This window comes from Rana temporaria, chromosome 2 (genome assembly GCF_905171775.1).
Source record: "Rana temporaria chromosome 2, aRanTem1.1, whole genome shotgun sequence".
NCBI lineage: Eukaryota > Metazoa > Chordata > Amphibia > Anura > Ranidae > Rana > Rana temporaria.
In genome coordinates, this window is record NC_053490.1 from 95,761,697 (window position 1) to 95,784,242 (window position 22,546).

Sequence of the window (22,546 nt, forward strand, 5' to 3'; positions counted from 1 at the left end):
CCCCCCCTCTCTTCTCGTCCATCCCTATTTGCTTGTGATATCACCTGGGATGGACGAGAAGAGAGGGGGGGGCCGCCGGGGGGCGGGAGCAGCCGCAGCGTGAGACAGAGAAGTGAACTTATGACAGAGACGTTTCCTGCGCTACTCTGCATGTGAAGGAAATCTACTACCCCTACTCCCACGGCAGCCTCTGCCATGCCTGCGGGCCATTTATAACCGGTCCGCAAATGGCCCGCGGGCCGGTACTTTGAGACCACTGATCTAGATGGTTTACTGTAAAGTAATTCTCAAAGATCACAACAGACTACAAAGTAATGATTCTTTCCGTCTTAGAAAAAAATCTGTGCTTCATTAGAAGGCTGGCACTCTGGTACAATTCTGGTTAAAAAGAAAATTAGGGGGGGGGTGCATATTTTGCATACTTTGATTATTATTTCTGGACAATGCCTATACATACTTTGTATATTTATGATGACTTGCTTTAAAGTGCTTCTGTTGATTATTCATAATATGCAAACACTCTGGCGTTCATTGTATGGCAAAACCTAGCCAGGAAAAGGGAAGGGGAGAATCTATGGGACTTGAATACAGACCTACCATTTAAAATTCATATAATCAGTGGAAAAAAACACTGGGTTGGGTAATACACCCACTATACTCAACCACCTGATTCTGAGAAAATCATGCTTTCATTAGGACATGCGCCCACCAGCAAAAATCTATTCTAGTAAATAGATTTCTTCAAAAGAAATCTTTCAATCAATAGCTAAAGTGATGGTAATTTTTTTAATGCAACTTAAAAAAAATAAAACGTAAAAAAAAGAATTATGGGTTTCTTTCCATTTCAAAAATCTAAGTTACTTACCAGTAACGTTTTTTCCAAGAGTCTTTCAGGACAGCACCTTTGAGAGACCTTGGCTCCTCCCTTCTCAGGAAACATTGCCTCTACCAGAGCTTTAAGCCACTCCATCCTTGCAAGCCCATCAGTTTTTCCACGAGAACCTCCGGCCAGTCTAGGCAGACACAAGAACACATCATACCAACCTTCATACTCATGATGCTCTCACGTCCTACTGGCAAATTCTTATTTGGGTGGGTACCGGTGCTGTCCTTAAAGATTCTTGGAAAATATGTTACCGGTAAGTAACTTCGATTTTCTCTCTTTCAGGCCATCACCTTTGAGGGGAAAAGCGAACACCCACCCTAGGGTGGGACTACTGCTTGATAGACTTTACGCCCAAAGGCCTCGTCCTGAGCAGATGTTAAAACTAGCCTATAGTGCTTAACGAAGGTCTTAAAACTTGACCATGTCGCTGTTCTGCAGATCTGTTTGGGTGTAGCACCAGCCCACTCTGCCTGTGACGTTGCCATGGTCCTGGTGGAAAGGGCCCCAATACCTTCCGGGACCTACACCCCTTTTGCCATTAATGTCTAATGACTAACCTCAGCCATCTGACTATTGTACATCTAGAGGCTTTGAACACCTTCCTGGCCCCTGAAAAGTAAATAAAAAAAGGAATCGGATTTTCTAAACTGTTCCATACTTTCCAAGTACCTTGGGACACATCTCCCAACCTCTAACCTGTGAAAAACATGCTCTTGTTCCCTCACAGGATTTGAACAAAAAGTGGGCAAACAGATTTCCTGGCTTCTATGAAATTTAGAATCAAATTTTGGCAAAAAGGCCGGATCAGTTTTAAAAATGATCCGATCCGGAAAGATTTAAAAGAAAGGTGCCCTGATCGAGAAGGATTCTAGTTCACTAACCCTCCTTGCGGTAGCGATTGCTACAGAAAAAAAAAAAAAAACAGTCTTGAGAGTTAAAAATTTCACAGCACAAGACTCAATAGGTTTAAAGGGTTCCCCTGTAAGAACCTGCAATACCAGAGAGAGATCCCACATAGGAAAGGGATGGGAGCCAACTGGTCTCTGCCTACTTAAGGCTTTAAAGAACCTAGATATCCAGGGGTTCGCTGCTAGTTGTTCTAAAAACACACTTAGTGCAGAAACTCAGCTCTGAGAGAGCGCGTCCACCCCTATTGCCCCAACCCACCAGTTCAGAGAGAAGTGGGGAGTTTTTTCATTCTCCCTTGAAGCGAAAAGGTCCACACATGGGACCCCCCACTTTTGGGCAATCATCCTGTAAGTTTCCACTCAGGACCCAGTCACTCTCCCTCAGCGTTCTCCTGCTGAGGAAGTCTGCCAGCTGGTTTAACTCCCCCCTTTAGGTATACCACTGACAGGGAAAACAATGACATCAGCCCAGTTGAATGTTGTTTCCGTCAGAGCCCACATGGAACTGCTCCTGGTGCTCCTGTCAGTTGATGTAGGCAACCGCTGAGGAGTTGTTCGAGCGGACCTGAACGTGATGTCCCTGGAGCTTCTGCTGGAAGGCTTTGAAGGCCAGTGAAATTGTTTTTAGCTCCCTCCAGTTCGAGGACCTCCCTGCGTTTTTGACTCTCCAGGAACCCTGCACCAGATTCGCGTGCACCTGATGATCCTGGACACTGGCAGCACCCATTCCAGACCCTGGGATAGATTTTCTGTCTTTCTCCACCACCACAGGGATCTCTTTACCCTTACTGGTATGAGAATTGTCAAGTCCAAAGACCTTTGAGTGTGGTCTCAAATTCCTAGTATGAACCACTGCAGACCCAAAGCTGATATGGTCTGCCTTATTGAGACTTCTTGATTGCTCTGCAGAACTGCCAAAGCCCTGCCACTTTCTAAATTTTTTCTTGGGGGAGAATGACCCTCCGCTGGGTTGAGTCAAGGATTTAACCTAGGAAGGTAACCCTCTGGGATGGGACTAGGTTGGACTGCAACACGCTCCTTGCCTCCTACAAATCCTAGACCAACTGCTCCGACGAAGGACCAAAAAGAGCAGGTCATCCAGGTATGTGATCACGGACATTCCTCGAAGTCGCAGGAAAGCCAGGGTCTCTATCATAACTTTGGTGAATATTCGGGGGGGGGGGGGGGATAGCCCATAACGGAGAGCCAAAACTGTAGATGAACTGTCTCCTCCCCGGACCTTACTGCCAGTCTGAGGAACCTCTGACTGCCCCCTGCAATTGGAATGTGCAGGTAGGCGTCCCTTTAGTCTATGAATGCAATGTAGCAGTCCGGAAGAAGCCGTGTCTTCGGGGAGAAGATAAGAGTCCATGCAAAATTTTCTGTAGGCGATTGATCGATTGAGGGGGTTCAGGATGAGCCTGAACTTCCCTGAGGACTTCTGAACTACAAAGAAGTGGGAGGAGAACCCTCTGCCCATCTCCCCAGGTGGAACACGCGATACTACTTCCTGCTGTTCCAAATCCTCCAGTGAGGTAAGCAGTCCCGCGGCCTTTTCCGCACACCTTGGCAGGTCTGTTACTAGAAGCATGTGGGGGGGCTTGAGAATTCTGTCTGTATCCCCTCCTTACAATTCCTAGGATGAATTGAGATGACCGACTCCCACTGTGGGAGGAAAGTCCCCAGTCTTCCTCCCACTGGGGTTAACCCATCATTGGGTGTTTCAGGGCTGTTCAGGAGGGGGGGGGGATCGCTCCCCCGTGCCCTCTGCCCTTGAGGCACTGTTTCCTGAGAAGGGAGGAGCCGAGGTCTCAAATGCACCGTCCTGAAAGACGAAACGGGAAATCATACTTTCCTAGGTGGATGCTGCATCTGTCCCCCTGCACCTCTAACAACCCCGAACATTCAGCTCTCTGCTTTGCCCCCTCCCACTCACTGGAGAGCTGAGCTGTGGAGGGGGTGGGAATGACCGGCTCAGGCTTTCAGCAGCTCACTGAGAGGCTGAGCCGGGTGCTGGTCCAGGCATGTGGATGGATCCCGACAATATGGTCGTGATCCTTGCCGAGTCTGGACCAGCTAGGTGATGTCAGCCGACAGCAAGCTTCAGCCCGTTGTCTGCTGAAAATAGGTCACAGGCGTGCAGAATGAACTACACTCCTGTTGTCCGTAGAAGTACAGTCAAAGCAGCTTTGGCTGTACGTCTCCATTAAAGCAGAACTGAAATAAACCGAAACATTTCGCTCTCGCTCTGCCAATAATAAAAACTTTTTTTTCAACGGAATTGCAAAGGCTACAGGATTTGCTACTGCTGACTTTTTAATGTTTTAAAAAGTGACGGAAGATCCTTTTCAAGTCAAACTTACAAAAAGGAACAGAGGGTGCTGTAAACATATGAGATCATCTATCATTGCCAGCTTTCCCTCCTCACATAGAGACCGCGTGTGAGGAGGGAGAGCAACCTGTGAGAGTTACAGTGCAATTACAGTGCCCCATTGGTACCACAGTGCCTGTTGGGGGGGGGGGGGGGTCTGTGCCCACCTGTGCTGTGCCTAACAATCTGACCACCTGTGCCATCAGTGCCCACCTGTGCCGCCTCATCACTGCCCATCTGTTCCACCAATCGCTGCCCATCTGTTCCACCAATCAGTGCACATCTGTACCAGCCTCATCAGTGCCGCCTCAGTGCCCATCTGTGCCACCAATCAGTGCCCATCTGTGCCACCAATCAGTGCCATCAGTGCCCATCTGTGCCACCACATCAGTGCCCATCTGTGCCACCACATCAGTGTAGGCTTAGCACACACCTGTGTAGTCGCATCATCCCCAGCAACCATGTCCAAAAGATGCTATTCTGCCGAGGAGGCGTACCAAATACTTTCCACACTTGACGAGAACAACAGCGAACCATCTTTTTCGGATTCCCCTTCAAATTCTGAGTCGGTGTCGGATTATGAGCCAGTCCTCACTAGTGCAACACTGACCGACTCAGAGGAGGAAGATCTTCCCGCTAAACAAAGGCGTTCTGGTGAGGAGGCAGTGCAACCCACCAGCACTGCAGTGCCTCTGCAAGAAAGGTCAAGGACCCATGCCGGACATCCCTTTGCCCTCCAGAACCCATTGTGGCTTCCTCCTAATTCAGGAGAAGCCAACATTCCCACTTTCACTGCCCAGCCAGGAGTCCAGGTGGACACGGACAATTTTTTAATCTCATTTTTAATGAGGACATGCTATCCAAAATTGTGACCCAGTGCAACCTATATGCACAGCAATTTATTGCAAATTATCCAACATCTTATTATGCCCGTCCTTTCGACTGGAGGGACCCAGCGGTGGAGGAGTTTAAGTTTTTTTTTTTTAGGCCTCACATTTTGTATGGGACTCAACCCAAAAAACACTTTGCGTTCCCTATGGTCAAAACGCCCCAATCTGCCACATGCCAATCTTCTCCAAGGTAATGTCCAGAATTAGATACCTCATGATCAGGAGGTTACTCCACTTCAATGATAACCAGTGCCTTCCCCGAAATCACCCAAATTATGACAGGCTTTTCAAAATTCAGCCCTTACTAAATTATTTTTCAGAAAAGTATTCCCCCAGTTATATACTCCGGACCAACACGTATGTATGGAGGAGTCCCTTAAATTTAGCGGGAGGCTTAAAATAAAGCAATTCATCTCCAGCAAAAGGGCCCGCTATGGGGTGAAGGTATACAAACTATGGGCCAGATCCTCAAAAGAGATACGCAGGCGGATCTGCTGTTCCGCCTGCGTATCCCTGTTTCTATCTTTGGAACTGATCCACAGAATCAGTTTCCAATAGATAGGGAGAAGATCCGACATGTGTAAGGGACTTACACTGCCGGATCTTAGGATGCAGTACCGCATCCGCCGCTGGGGGCATTTCGCGTCGAAATGCCGCTTCGGGTATGCAAATTAGCACTTACGGAGATCCACAAAGCTTTTACGCTTCGTTTTTTCTCCGTAAGTATTAAGTTGCATGTGTAAAATTAGGGCTGCTTTTACAAAGTGTAGACTGTTTACACCTTGTAAAAGCAGACCCTTCTTACCCGCGACGCTGTTATTTTTTTTTTTATATTTTTTTTCCCCCGCCGTATCTTTTTTTTTTTTTCCCCCGACGCAACTTTTTTGACCCGGCGCGATTCACGAAGCTCGGCGTAACGTAATTTCGTGCTATGCACGTCGGGAAAATGACGTCACGAGCATGCGCAGTACGTCCGGCGCGGGAGCGCGCCTAATTTAAATGGGACTCGCCCCATGAAAATAGGAACGCCTTGCGCCGGAAGGATTTAAGTTACACAGCCGAAAATTTCTAGGTAAGTGCTTTGTGGATCGGGCACTTAGGTAGAAATTTTGCGGCAGTGTAACTTAAATCAGAATATTTAAGTTACGGCGGCTCTTTGTGGATCTGGCCCTATGTGACCGAGTCACAGGGTACCTGTATTCCTTCTTAGTGTACAAAGGGAAGGACACCCAGCTGCATCCCCCCAATTGCCCAGACTACTTGGGATCAAGCGGGAAAGTGGTTTGGGACCTCATTTACCCACTACTGGATAAAGGCTACCATCTGTGTGTAGATAACTTCTACACATCTCTTCCCCTGTTCCACAACCTTCACCGGAAGAAGACGCAAAGGCATGTGGCACGGTAAGAAAGAACCTGAAGGGCTTTCCTCAAAGTCTTGTCAATAAGAAGCTGAGAAAGTGAGAATCGGCAAGTCTGCAAAACAAGGAGGTTCTTGGAGTGAAGTGGAGGGACAGAAGGGATGTGTACATGTCTTCCATCCACAATGATACCTTTGTGGAAATCCCCAGAAGGTATGGCCCACAAGCATCCAGGACTACAATTTGTTTATGGTGGGAGTCGACTTCAATGACCAGATGCTCGAACCCTACCTTGCCACAAGATGGACATACCATTGGTACAAAAAAGTCGCATTTTTTTTTTTCAATTGGCCATATATAACTTGTATATCATTTACCGCAACTCCACCCAAAACGCTTCCTTAGCTACCAGGAGGACCTTGTCACTGCCCTTATATTCCCGAATAAAGTTGGAACTCTTGATATATAGATTCAGCAGTGCAGCAGATGCTCTCACCTTAGTCTGCTCACCCCAGGGATAGTGAGAGCAGGACGCTCTCAAACGAGTCGGCTCTCCCCAGGGATAGTGCAGCCAGGCAGGGTTCTCCCAGCTCTCGGCTGCTGCAGACACAGCACAAAAAAACAGGACTCCCATAGTTTAACACAGGGGTACATATCCCCCCCCCCCACACACACACACCACCTAAGCAATTGATCCAGGGTTGCACCGATCGCCTGTTGAGGGGTCAGGAAGGAATTGTTTTCCCTGGTCGCTGCAGAATGGCACAGCAAACCTGGGGTTTTTCGCCTTCCTCTGGACCAATCGGGGAGAGAAGACTCAACGAGTGACGGCTCACTTGGACAGTCTTCCGCCCATAACCATATAAGACCCCCCCCCCCCCAATCAACATTACTCCCTGCGTTTTTTTCTGCGACCATGGGTTACCTAAAATACTCTGCAGAAACCATCCGGGAACTAAAACCATTTGCCTCTATACTCCCAGTTGTCACCAAAAAAGCTCTAAGGAATTAGTGACTGTTGAGAATCAATCGACGATCAACAGTCAAAAACTACGCGCAGATACCCCAGCCCAAGCGCATAATATGCGCTTTGGTCAACACAAGATCGGCAGTAAAACACCGACAAGAAATCTATGATTTCATCCTTCAACACGATCTAGACTGCCTCTTCATCACAGAAAGCTGTCTCACAGCTGACTGCAACACCATTCTAACAGAATTGGTGCCAGCAAATTATCGCATTCAAATGCAAAACAGAGTGGGGCAAAGAGGGGGGGGGGCCTGGCGGTGATCCACAAGACTCGCCTCTCGATCACCAAACAAGTCCTTCAAAACTCGCTTCCATTCATGGAAACCCTCACTCTGCAGCTGCAAACAAAACCCCCAAGATACGGTCCATATGCTACTTTGCTATAGACCACCAGGCCCAAAAACGCACCTTCTCACGTCATTGACGGAATTCATCTCCACATATACCCTAAACATCAAACACCTTTTGATGCTTGGGGATTTCAACCTCTGGGCCAACTCCTCACTGGACCCCGTAGCCGACGCCTGCATCGACCATCTGGAAGGAATGTCACGAAAGGAGATTCCGCAGTCCTGTCAACGTCAGGGGAATTCAGCCCCAGCGCGTGCGCATTGGCGCGCGCGTTCGGGTGCGCGGCGCGGGAGCGCGCGCTGACGGCGTTTTGGCGCCAAGGAAACGCTATTTAAACTGGTCAGTCCCTCACCATCTTGCTGACCAGTCTACAGCGTTTACCTGAGAACCTGCGTCTGCTACCTGTTGTTCACCTGTTTACCTGACCCGGCTTTCCTTGACCTTCCCTGTCTGCAACCTGCCTTTGATCCCGGCTTCACCTGACTACGGCTCCTGCTTTATCCCTGGCTTTGTCGCTGCCCGCCCGTGTTACCGACCCGGCTTGGACTACCACTACTCTCTGGACTTTCCTTGATACCTGAACCACTTACCGGTGACCCGACCGGCTTACTTACCTGCCTGATCCCTGTACCTGCAAGTGCCATACCACCGTCTTGTCTGCTGCTTAAGTGCCTGACCTGAACCAGCATACCTACCTGCTACCGTTCCTGGACCACTACTCAGCTTTACCACCAGGCACTTGTGCCCCTCCGGACTCTTGACCCTCTGTCCATTCTACCAGGAGGTCTTGGGTCGGAGGCTTAAGAGAGGCCGCTCCCTGCACGTTGAGCTCCATAACCAGGTACGTGACAGATTAGGTCTGCAGCAACTAATACAAGGCCCCACTCATGCCTCAGGCCATACGATCAATCTCATTTTCAAACAAGATTTGGAAATTGACGTCCTGGGAAACGAGCCGCAACCATGGACCGATCACCATGCCATCAAATTCACAATCACCAAAAATGCCAGTCCAAAACTACAAAACCGGTGACAACTCACTGGACTAGATCTCAGAAGAAGCTCCACTCGGAACTCTTCAAAACAACACTAGGGAACAAAATAAAAACAACCCAACAAAAACAAACAGCCACAGAAACACTTGACGCCATCAACAAGGCGCTACTACAGTCAGCTGACTTAGTAGCACCAAAACGTAAAACTTGCATCCGGAAAAACAACTCCAGCTGGTTTAATGACCAGGTGACGTTGCTAAAGCAAGAGCGTAGAAGAGCAGAAGCTGCGTGGAAAAGGTGCTCTTCAGATAAAAAGCACGCCATTTACAAGACAATAACAAAGAAATATCACAAAGAAATCTTCACGGCCAAAAAAAATCATTTCTCCAACATCATCGCAACCGCCCCCGAGAACTCTTCAAGCTGGACAACTCAGACTATGAATCCTGCTTGTTTAGAAGCCCCCAATTCTGATTCACAAGAATTTTGCAACGAATTATCGGATTATTTCATTAATAAAATTGAAAAAATCAGTGAAAGTATTCAGCAAAATGGAACCGACACCAACTCCCCCCCAAATCACAAACCTAATACCCACATAAATCCGCCGCAATCACCAAAATTCACTCTAAAACCCATTTCCATCGATGCCACTAAAAACATCATCGGGACTCTGCGTAATAGCACAGCACCCAATGATATCATCCCCACTAAACTGCTGAAAGAAAGTGCCGATATACTGGCACCAGCTATCACGCAGCTCATTAACCAATCATTCAAGGAGGGCATGGTGCCCACCTTGCTAAAACAAGGTACAATAAAACCAATTCTAAAAAAAACTACCCTCGACCCCAAAGACCCAAACAACCGGAGGCCCATAACAGCTCTAAATGTCTTCTCCAAAGTAATGGAGAAAGTAGTTGTACAACAGCTGCAACTGCATTTAGACACCCATAAATTACTCGATCCGTTTCAATCATGCTTCCGTCCGGGTCACGGAACAGAAACGGCGCTGCTCAAAATATGGGATGACGCTCTAGAGGCCGCAGACGAAGGAGAATCTTATCTCTTGATACTGCTGGACCTAAGCGCAGCTTTTGACACTGTAGACCACGGACTACTACTGGCTAGGCTAGCTGAAGTAGCCGGAGTCGCTGAAGGTGTTTTACCCTGGTTCTCCTCCTTCTTGGAAAACCGATCACAAATAGTGAAACTGGGGTCTTTCACTTCTGAAAAACGTACGGTGTCATGCGGAGTCCCTCAGGGATCTCCCTTATCGCCCGTATTGTTTAATATCTATCTTCGCCCTCTCTTTGAAATCATCAGTAACCAGAAGTTACTTTACCACTCCTATGCAGACGACACACAACTGTATTTCCGCATCTGCAACAAAAAGGATCATTCTCTTGGACTAGAGAAATGCCTCACTCTAATAGATAACTGGATGACAAACAGTTATCTTAAACTCAATGGTTCAAAAACAGAACTTCTCCTGTTTCACGCTAACCGGAAAAATCACCCCGTGTCAACATGGACTCCCCCGCCCATTCTGGGTAAAACTATTACCCCTAGCACCAAAGTCAAAAGTCTCGGAGTCATTTTCGATACCTAAATGACAATGGATGCACAAATAGGGTCAGTAGTCAGCGGATCCCACCATCTGCTGTGCCTACTACGCAGACTCACGCCCTTTATCCCGAAAGAGGACATTGCAGTCGTGGTGGGAACAATCATCAATTCCAGACTCGACTACGCAAATGCCCTCTATCTAGGACTCCCCAAATACCAAATCACTCGTCTGCAAGTCGTGCAAAATACGGCCGCTCGACTAGTGACTGGGAAAAAACCATGGGAATCAATCTCACCTTCACTGAGATCCCTTCATTGGTTGCCAGTAAAAGACAGAATCACTTTCAAGGCACTCTGCCTAATACATAAGTGTATTCAAGGCAACGCCCCCCAATATCTATGCGAAAAAATAAAAGCCAATAACCCCAATCGCATTCTGCGATCCAATCAAAACCTCCTCCAGATACCCAAAGCCAGATACAAGTCCAAAGGAGATCGAAGATTTGCAGTCCAGGGACCTCGCATGTGGAATGCACTACCAACCACCATCCGACTGGAGTCGGACCCCTTGACCTCAGAAGAGATGGGTTTTAATCTTTCTCCTGAAGGCCAAGGGGTTCCTTACCCATGAAATGGATACAGCGCCCAGAGGCGATTCAGTTCGCATGTGTTGCGCTTTACAAGTCTCTCTCTCTCTCACACAAGGCTGCCAGCTCAGAACCTGTCTTAACTGACATAACAGCCACCAAAAGGACCACTTTCTGAGAAAGTGTCAACAAGGGAACTTCCTTAATGTTCTCAAACAGTGGTTTCTGAGGCACCTAGAGGCCATGCCTTTAAAGCCATTGACTGTAAAGCAGGATGACCTATGGGGCCTTGCGACAACAGGTCCTCTTGTAGTGGTAGACGCCAAGGGACGTCTGCTATTCAAATCCCCACTGAGGTAGTGGAGGACGGACCTGAGGGGCCATTTGCCGAACCCCCTGTACAAATGTTCTCACGAGAGTGAGCCGACAGGAGTCGTTGAAAAAAGACAGCCAGGGCAGATATCTACTCCCTGATTGTACTTAAAGCAAATTTTTGGCCTGCCCCACTCTATAAAAATAACAGGACTCTGGGAACCAAATAAGCACGTGGATGCCACCTAATTTTCTCACAAATGGATATGTAGGTCTTCCAAGTGAGATGGTAAATCTTCCTGGAGGACGATTTCCAAACACTCCTCGTGGTAGAGATCACTGAGTCTGACAGGCCCCGGTCTCTTAGCACCTGGCTCTCAATAGCCCTGCCGTTAAAGCCAGTGACTGTAAAACAGGATGGCGTATGAGGCCTTGAGACAGCAGGTCCTTTCCTAGTGGTAGACGCCAAGGGACAGCTGCTACTAGACGCACTAGGTTGGCGTACCAAGGACGCCAAGGCCAATCCGGAGCAATTGGGATCATTTGAATCCACTCTGTCTCCACTCTGCAAAACAGATGAGGAAGGAGCTTTAGGGGAGGGAAGGCATAGATTAGCCGATACTGACTCCACAGTGCCACCAACGTATCTGCCCATAGGTCTCTTGACCTGGCCACAAACCTCAAAACCTCCTGATTAAGTCGAGACGCCAGGAGATCTACGTCTGGCGTGCCCCATCTTGGGAAAAGGAGCTGAAACACATACGGGTGCAGAGACAATTCTCCTTGGTCCAGCATCTGGCGACTCAGGTAGTCCGCCTGCCAGTTTTCCACGCCCGGAATGTATATGGCCGACCGGGCCGTTGCGCTCCTTTCTGTCCACCTTAGGGTGTGAGCGACCTCTGATGCTGCAGCCGAGCTTCTTGTTCCTCCTTGATGGTTGACCTATGCCACTGTCATGGTGTTGTCCGACTGGATCCTGACTGAAAGCCCCTGTAGCCTCTGAGACCATGTGGAGAGGCATAGTCTGATCGCCCGGAGTTCCAGGACATCGCAAGTGGGAATCCTCCGGAGACTGAACCGGCAAACTTCTACCCCCACCCCCCCAACCGGTAAGGCTGTCGTCCGTCGTGATGACTATCCAGTGAAAAGGAAGGAATGACTTCCCGGACAGAAGTGCCGGTGAGGTCAGCCACCAAACTAGGGAGGTCCTGACCAGGTGGCTCACCCGAGTTTGACAAGCCAGGGATGATGGGCACTTGTGTCCACCGATACATCAGGTGCAAGGGCATCAATTGCAAGCTCAGGTGTTACAGGGGAAAAAGCGTCTGCTTCTGACGCCATGCTGACCCACACGCCTGACACAGGGACTTTAAGGTAAGGCACAGTAACCCACCCTCCTGGCTGCAGCAGAAACAAGAGGTTCACACTCAGAGGACTCACCACCCTGGAACAGTAGTGTGCTGCCGTCTGCCACTTTAGTAGAGCTGATTCCTTGTCAGATATGCAGTCTGACCCTTCAGCAGCGTGTCTGTCAGTCTGCGCCGTTTAAGTGCTGTCTGAGAGATGGCAAAATGGCTACCAAGTGGCCACTAGAGGCTAATAACGATCGTGGGCCACACAAACATGGCTGCCGAGCGGCATCTAGAAGCCCCCACAGTGAGGCTACAAAAACATGGCCGCCGACCATAGCCAGTGCATGGCTCAGTGAAAAACAGGCCGCCGAGTGGCCTGTCGAGTCCAACTAATGCCATGGTACACAAGCGCATGACCACTGGGTGTAGGTAGAGTAGTAAAAACACCACTTGGATCACAACCACAACGGGATCACAAAAAACATGGCCGCCAAGCGGAAGATAGAGGTCAAATACAGAGCGTCAACAAGAACATGGCCGCCAGTGCAATAGAAAGTAAACGGCAGAATCACAAAAAACATTGCTGCCATGTGGAAGATAGAGGCCAAATACAGCGCGGCCACAAGAATATGGCCGCCAGTGCAGATAGAGCCATACAGCATGGATCCTAGCCAAAATGGTCGCCGACAGCATGGAGCAGGACACACAGGTAAGCAAAATCTCTTTAAGCAGCTTATAACAATGCTTTAGCCTATGGGCCCAAAGGGAGACATGTCTTCTCCTTAACTAGGCAGAAAAAAACTGAGCTGCTTAGTGCAGGCTGAGGGGATATAGCCAGGAGGACCGCTCCCTGTGCGGGGCTGTTCAGCTTTGAAGATGTTAACACTTTCTGCCTAGTCACTCCTAAAGGAAGGCCAATACCCACTTTGTTAAGATTAAGGCTGATTCCGTCCATGAAGGAAAGAGGAAAACCCAGAGGTGATCAAATACCACCAAAAGAAAGCTCTATTTGTATGAAAAAAAGAACAAAATAAATTTGGGTACAGTGTTGCATGACTGAGTAATTGTCATTCAAAGTGTGAGAGCACTGAAATCTGAAAATTGGTCTGGGCAGGAGGGGTGTTTAAGTGCCCAGTAGGCAAGTGGTTAACCGGTTAAGACCCGGACCAATATGCAGATAAAGGACCTGGCATCTTTTTGCGATTCAACACTGTCTCTTTAACTGACAATTGTGTGGTCGTGCGACGTGGCTCCCAAACATAATTGGTGTCCTTTTTTTCCCACAAATAGAGCTTTTCTTTTGGTGGTATTTGATCACCTCTTTATTTTTTGCGCTATAAACAAAAATAGAGCGACAAGTGTAAAGGCTGGCTGGAGGCCCTCTTTTCAGGCATACCGACCAGCTAGGCCAAGGCACACCTCAGGCTTTGGTTGTTATGGTTATCGCATTTCTTACTTAAAGACTCTGACTACAATTTAAAAAAAAATGCAATATTAAAGGGGACGTACCTGTACGTCCATGTGCCCAGCCGTGCCATTCTGCCGACGTAAATAGTAGTGTGGCGGTCCTTAAGTGGTTAAAGCTGTCCATACATGGATCGAAATTTGATTCATGTATGGGTAGAGTAGTTGTACAGAAGTCAATTGGTAGGTCAAATTCTGTACAACTGCCCTGTAGGGTTTTTGCCACTCGATCAGAGCCAGCAGTGCTGATCAGTGTATTCTAATGGCGGGGAAGTCTTCCTGTTAGATTACAAAGGCACAGCGGAGAGGAGAACCCCCCCCCCCCCCCCCCCAATCGTCCAAGAGTGCGTGGATGGAAAAAATCAATAATCGTTTGTTTTTGACGTTCAAACGGCTGGTTGATTGAAAAAACGAGTCATCTATGAGCCGATTAAGAATAAGCCCAAGGGCGAGTATATATGATTAAAAAGAAAATTAAATACTTGCCGTGATCACCTTTCTTCTGAGAAAAAGGGGAACAGTAACCCATATTCCTCTCGCTCTTTTTCAATTTCTTTGCTTTACAGCGGTTCAGCTCTGTAGTTGGACCTTCAAAAATAAATATACAAGTAAAAGCAATATGAAATTACTTTTCTTTTAATCCACCGTTGAGCAAACAATTACACACAACTTTACACAGAATACATGGTAAACAGTATTCATAATGAATCTCCCCGAAATGACTAATCCGTTTTCTGGGAGAAAGGTTCCTGCGCAATGATCAGTAAAATACTTACATATTTAGACCCCTTTCACACTGAAGCGTTTTAAGTGCTTTAGTGTTAAAAATAGCGCTATTAAAACGCTCATAAAACGATCTCCATGCATCTCAATGGTCCTGCAAGCAGCATCTTTGGAGCAGCTTTTAGGCGCTGAAAAAAACGTTCCAAAAACACCCCTCTCTATTGAAATGAATTGAATGCGCTGTAAAAACGCCTTACCCTTTCACACTGAGGCACTGCAAAAACGCCCTACAACATTAGGGTCTTAGCGGTGCTTTACCAGCACATTGGGATTGCAGATGAGGCTTCGCTCGAAAAACGCCCCAGTGTGAAAGGGGTCTTAGAGTATTCAAAGTGTCAAGATCAGCGTTTAATACTTTCTTTTTTAAAAACTGGTGCCTTTAAGATGTCAGTAATCCGGGAAGTGATGTCATGATATCGCTTCCAGATTACTAGAACAAGACCCGAACGAAACATCAGCTTTGTTCGGGTCTTCAGCCAGCCTCTCCCGCTGCTTGTTATTACAATAAAGCCGACCGTCTTCTCTAAATAACAGTACCGGGGTAAATCATGCAGCTGCATGCATCACCCCGTTAAAACCCCTTGAAACAAACAATATTGGTCAGTTTTTTGACCGATACTTCTAAAAAAAGTGAATAACGGCCGCTGATAATTGGGCCACACCGATGGTCGATCCCTAGTTTTAATAATTTTTAGATATTTTTATTCTGTGCAATGGATTTGAAAGCAGCTTGTGTTTACACACCTGTGTAAATGGCTCCATTTAAAACAATGCAGCTGTGTTAAGATCCATAATTAAAAAATACTTTAGATATGGCCATGTAAATGAAGTCCATCATTGCTGGTAGAGATGCAGAATTCTGGCCAAAATGAGAATCCCGATTTTTTTCGCTTAGAATAAAGATCACAATTCTTGTGGTATAACATCATCTTTTACACTACACAAAAAAATTAGGCCAACTTTACGGTTTTCGTTTTTTTTTACATTAATAAACTTTTCCCCAAAAAAATTGTGCTTGAAAGACTGCTGCACAAATACAGTGCGACAAAATATTGCAACAATCACCATTTTATTCTCTAGGGTCTCTGCTAAAAAAAATTAATATATATAATTCCTCAACAGAGGAGGTGCAACAGTAAACAGCCGCCTGCAAAACCTAGCGGCCGAAAGAAGCATCAGAAGATGCACTCACAGCAACCATGTAAAATCTGGAAAAAGTGTGAACGGACGACCAATTTCCCGCCCCGCACACCTGTGAGACAGACGCATAATGTCGGAAAACCCAGGAAGCACAAATTGCCCTGGTCAAATGTGACTGGAAAAGGGGCGCCCGCCCCCTAAGAGCATAGGTCTGTATGACAGCCTGCCTGATCCACCGAGACATGGTGGCCGGCGAGACCGCCAGGCCCTTTTGTGGACCAGTCACCGACACAAAAGGAGCGTCAGATCCCCGAAACTGAGCCGTAGCAGGCAGGTATACCGGCAAAGCGTGTATCGCGTCTAAAGGAGGAAACGCAACCCCCTTAGGATGCAGCGGCGGAGGACAAAAAGATGGAACAAAGTCCTCATTCAGGCGAAAGGCCGAAACCCCCTTCGGAAAGCACCACCACGTAATCCTAATGGAGGATCAAGCATGGTGAATTGCAAGGCAAGACCGCCAACTCAGAAACCCTTCTGACAGGAGAAATCGCCACAAAAAATGCCACCTTCCGAGATAGTGTCAAGAGAAGAATCTCTCTGATGTTTTCAAAAAGGAAGGTTCCGGAAGAACCGAGAGCACCAGAACTCATAGGGGGGGAAGAGGTGAATCAAGAGGGGGGAAGTATATGACAAACCCCTGGCACAAAAAAGGTACCCACCAGAGAATGGGCCGCAAAAGGCCACTGACAAAAAACACAGCCAAGGCTGAAATATGCCCCCAAACGGTGCCTAAGGCAATTTTTAGATCTATTCCAAGTTGTAAAAACAGCAGGACCCTGGATGCCGAGTACGTCCGTGGACGTCACCCCATCTCTTCGCATAAAGAGAAGTAAGTCTTCTAGGTGCGATGGTAAATCCTCCTGGAAGGAGACTACCTTGCTTTCAGCATGGGTGAGATGACCGAGACGGACAGACCCCGGTCTCAAAGTGTCACGTACCTGATGGTTGTGAGCCCGAATTGCAGAGGACAGCCTTTTTTACGGCTCCCACTCGTGGCCCCCTGATAGGCTAACAGTAGGCACAGGAGTAAGGAGTGGCACGGGTGCCTGGCAGGATCAACAAGAAGAGGAAGTGAATAAGTCCAGCAGAAGCTTCCTTGCAGGAACTGGAATACCGGAACTAGATCAGCTCAGCAAACTGGACTGGAACTAGGAACAGACTGGAATCGTTCAGCTGGACCGGAACTAGGAACAGACTGGAGTCGTTCAGCTGGACCGGAACTAGGAACAGACTGGAACCGTTCAGCAGACTGGAGCAGACTGGATGGTCAGACAGGCCGGGTCGGTTATCGGGCGGACAGCGAGGTACAGAGGTGCAGACAGAAGGGTAGTCAGAACAGGCCAAGAATCAGGTGCAGGTGGATGGCTGGAATAGTCAGGTAATAGTCACAGGTAAGTCTCAGATCAGGTTTCAGATACACAACGCTGTAGAGCAGACAGCAGGGATGGTGTGTGAGAGGCCGGCTTAAATCCCCCGCCTGGCTCCAACAGAGGTGTGCACGGACACGCATGCGTGGTTGCAGCCGCGATCGGGAACCGCAAAGTCTGAGTCGCCTGTTTCTGGCAGGATCTTCATGACAAAGTCTGGCTTCCAACAGCCATGTTGTGCAAGCCAGCAACTGTACCACAGGAGGAAGTATGAGACCTTGAGACAGGTCTTCCCGCCCTGAAAACCACCAGGGTACATCTGCCACCAGGCGCCCGAGATCGGTGTACCAAGGACGCCGAGACCAATCTGGAGCGATTAGAATCACCGGGATTCTCTCGGCCTCCATTCTGTGGAGCAGCCGAAGGAAACAACTACAATGGAGGAAAGACAAAGTAGCCGATACAGATCCAGCAGGACCATCAACGCGTCTGACGTGTCTGTACAGGGATCACTAGACCTGGCCACGAACTCAGACACCTTGTGGTCGAGACGAGTGGCCAGAAGATTCATGCCCTGCGAGTCTCACCTTCTGCAAGGGAGCTGAAACACCTCCAAGTACAGAGACCAGTCACCCTGATCCAGCATCTGGTGACTTCCGGTAGTCCACCTGCCAGTATACCTGATGGTAGACCGAAGCCACGGCCATGGCGTTGTCCGGCTATATCCAGATGGGGCGATCCTTCAACCTCCTGGACCACGAGGAGAGGAATAGCCTGATCGCCCAAAGAACTAGGACATTGATCGGTAGACAGGAGTCCACTAGAGTCCAGCGACACTGGGTCGACTGGACCCGCCAGGAGGCCCCCCCCTGAACCCGTGAGGCTGGCGTCCGTCGTAATCACCATCCACTGGACAGGAAGAAACAACTTCCCGGACCGAAGAGGTGGAGATCCCACCAATCAAGAGAGACTGAGTAGGTGGCTCACCAGATCTGATGATCCAGAGACAAAAGAGATTTGCACCACTTGGACAGTATCTCCCACTAGAAAACACGAGTGTGGAACTGGGCATACGGTACCGCCTTGAAGGAGGCTACCAACAGGCCTAGGACTGGCATGCAAAACGGAGAAATGACCGATTGCATGAAGCCAACACCCTCACTGCAGACTGAAGAGTCTACAATTTCTCCAGGGGACAATAAACTTTGCCACCGAGGAGTCCGGATCAACCCTAGGTATTTCAAACGCTGAGTCGGAACCAGGACCAACTTCAAAATGTTTAACACCCACCCAAATTTTTGGAGGGTCCACAATGGCTATAGACACATCCTCCACTAATTATGAGCCAGAAGCTGCTCTCAGAAAAAGGGCGTCAAAGTAGGCCATGATGGCAAAGTCTCACTGTACCAGCAAAGCTAGGATAAGTGCGAGCACCCTGGTGAAAACTCTTGGTGCTGACGCTAGATCAAAAGGAAGGGCCACAAACTGACAGTGGACCCCCAATCGTGAAGCACAGAATCTTTGTGACTTGCGCAAAATGGGACATGCATGTATGCGTCCTTGATGTCCAAGGACGCCAGAAAGTCCCCCGAATGGGACGCAGCGGAACTACCCATCGTTCGTAAAGGCATTTTAGGCCCTTGAAGCCCAAAATTGGACAGACCCTGTCTATCTTTGGGACCGAGAACAGATTCGGATAGAATCTCTCAAACCTCTAGTCCTGCAGGACAGGTAAAAATTACTCTGCAGCTTAGCAAGCGCCACACTGCCTCAGGGCAGACCGACGAGCCGCAAGACTCAAGGGAAAAAATCTGTTCGGTGGATAGAAAGAAACCCCATCTAATATTCCAAAGAGACCACCCCGCAGACCCACTGGTCAGCGAGCAGGGAGGTTTACCGAGCTGTGAACCTGCAAAGCTGTGCCCCCACCCACTATACGGGCAGGGGGAGGCTACATACATTGGCGGGATAGGGTGCCGGCGTGTTTGGCCTATGCTCCAAGGGACATTTCAGTCACCCAGTTAAGCCTTTAGTCGGCCAGGGAGGGTCAACCCGTGGACTGAGGGAGGAGAGTGCTCTCACCCCCAGTGACATACTTGATAATGTCATCCAACGAGGTACCAAAAAACCTCCCACCCCTGAAGGGTAAATCAGCCAGGGCATTTTAAGATGCTAGGTCAGCAGACCAGCAATTCAGCCAAATCAGGTAGTGTAAAACCACCGCCGAAACAGAGGCTCTGGACATCAAGGATGCCCCGTGTGGCATCAAATATAGAAGGCCCTGGACCAACTGGTCGGCCAGTCTAATAATTTAGGGAGGGAGCTGGTGCTCCTCTACAGTCTGTGCAAAACCTTGCCCATTCAGAGAGTGTCAGAGACACCAAGGTTGCGGCCACAATAGGTTGCAATGCATACCCCAGCATGGTAAACATGGAGCGGGTCAGCGCCTCGGACCTTCTATCAATAAGGTCCCTGAAGGCAGGGGTCCCTTCTATAGGGAGAGCAACAACCTGAGGAGATTTTTTTTTTTTAAACTCTCCTCAAAAGGGGGAAAATCCCAGGCGCTGAGGAACTAAAAAGACTTCTGCAGTATTTCCCATTCCTTATAAATGAACTAGTCAAAGAAAAAAATAAGGAAAAGCTTTCACAGAGCTGTCCGATTTCCACAAAAAAGACAGAGCCCTCAGATGAAACCTCCGATGCACAGACAGCATAAGGGAGTTCCATACAGCACACTGACAAGTGCTCTACACACGTCATAGGAGTGTGGGAGGAAACTGGATTAACCGGAGAAAACCCATGCAGACATAAGGAGAGAGCATGCAATCTCCAGGCAGTTTGTGTTGGAGTCCAGATTTAAACCTGTGACTCTCTTGCTGCCAGGTGAAGGAGTGAACCACCACACCACGGTACACATCTCTATATAAAAACAGACCCGGAGGACCTGAACCGCAGCCAGGTCCTGGTCCGATATAGATCATTCCCCAGGGGATAGCGGGGGGAGGGGGCGCCTTGTACCCCCTCACATCCACACTCGACTCCCGCAATAAAGGATTCCAGGACTACTGAAAGTGTCTGTGGGAATCCCAGGTGCAGGAGCACCAGCTGCCACTTCAGGCATGATTGGGGAAGAGAATGACTCCATTTCAAAAGCTCCCAGGGCCCTATTCAGGCTACACTGAAAACCCACCCTCTTGCTGCACTGAACGGGGGGTCCCAGGGGACTCACCATCACAGGAAAAGACTGCACAGCACTGTTGCCCCACCCTCAGTACACAGCGTGTGTGCGAGGAGGAAAAAACGTGAGGTAAACTGTGAGGAGACCTGTGTTGCGCGCCGTAGGGACCAGAACAAGATGGCAATAAAAACCTGCGCCATAGTGCGGCTACAGCAAAATGGCTGCCAATGGGATTTTCAATAGTAACTGAAAATCACCCAATGGCGCCAGCGCTGCGGCAAAAAAACGCAGCATTTTGAACAGCGAAAGCCCAAAGAGGCTTAACAGTGTCCAAACTCCTCTTAAAAAGACCCCAGCAGTAAAAAGAAACACATCACAGTCCCCTCAATAAGGTGCCCCCCCTCAGTATGTAGTGCAGCAGAGGGAAAAGGAGCCGGGAAGGGAGGATCGGAGGACCCCCGAACCCCAGGAATGCCCAGCCGTACCAACCCACCGAAGCGGGAGGGACTGTACTTACCCGTCCAAAGCGAGGACTCACTGACACATTCCTGACAGGCCTACAACCGCAATGGAGGTAGCCGTCGGCCCGGTCCACTGTAAGTGAGACAACACCACAGCCCAGTCATATGTGGACCTCGGAGCAAAGCTCACCGGCCACCCCAGGAGTCATGGGGTATGTCGTGGAAGACCCAGCCTCTTTGCAAAGGTGTGCTCACGCTCGCTGGCCGGACTGAGTAGACTACAAGGATCTATATATCCAGCCTGTCTCTCAGCTGACAGTTGACAGAAGATTCTTTCAAGAAAAAATAAAATATACATTTTCCTCAGAGCGCTGGGCCCAAAGTGAGCCATACGTCCCTCTCCTTTGCTAGGCAGAACGAAACTGGCTGCATACTGCAGGGAGGAGGGTTATGTCTGGAGGGACCGCCCCCTGGGCGGGGCTGTTCAACTCTGTTAATGTAACATGTATTTAATTATCTAACATGTTTCTGTCTAGTCCTCTCCTGTAAACAGGGAACATAACCCACTTGTCAAGATTTAAGGAGCTGTGTCTGTCCATGGACGATAAGAGAAATACAGATTTTAACTTGTAAACAATAAATGTCAGAAAAGGGTCTAGTCTTTAAGTGGTTAAACTGACCTCATTTACAGACCAAAGTTCATTCCTTTGATCTAAAAGTACCAAGTGTTACAATGATTCTCCTCATCTCCGATGTTGAGACAAACTTGGCAGGCTGCCTAGATTTTTTATAATTTTTTTGTCAGCTGTCAGAAGCCAGTAGAGAACCCTCTTCACTTGTTATATAGAAAGCTAGAATTGAGATATCGATTCTTTAATGATTAAAGGATAACTAAGCCTTTGCGTTTCTTTTTTTTTTCTTAAAAACAACATGTATTCTTACCTCTGTGCTGTTGGTTTTGCAGAGTGGCCCTGATCCTCCTCTTCTGGGGTCCCTCAGCGGTGCTCCTGCCTCCTCCTCCTTTCGAGTGCCCCATTGGAGAAGCGCTCTCCTTCGGGGCACTCATGCTCCCGTGTCCTGCTGCTGCGTCTATTGACAGACAGGATGGCGGTGCGCTCGTGACCCACCAGCCATTCTGTCGACGTATATAGTCGTGCGGCATCCTCATGTGGCTAAGCTGCCTTCAAGTATAGCTATGAATCCCAGGATACCCAAATACAAAGATCTTCTTCAACTATGAACCTGTCCCAAAAAAGAAATTCTCTCATCATGGATCAAGGAATAGTCAGATTTATTGCTCCAGAGAAGGCTTACTACAATGGTTGATGTTATCCCCTCTATACTGCAGTATTCTATATTCTAAAGCTCTTCAATGTTGTACTTACTGGTGAACAAACTGAGCATTTGTGTGGCATAAATGCATGATTTATTTTTAACTTGTAAAGAGCATCAACTAGCTAATAAAACGAGATGGGCTCAGGC

General features: G+C 48.4%; 1 protein-coding gene across 1 annotated transcript in view; it reads right to left on the reverse strand.

Annotated features, from left to right (window-relative positions):
• Positions 1–22,546, reverse strand: part of RNF17 (ring finger protein 17) — a 720,374-nt gene that overhangs the window by 493,999 nt on the left and 203,829 nt on the right. Inside the window, exon 12 of the mRNA XM_040339329.1 lies at positions 14,562–14,663. Coding sequence (XP_040195263.1) covers positions 14,562–14,663 — 102 coding nt within the window. The remainder of the gene's footprint in view (positions 1–14,561; positions 14,664–22,546) is intronic.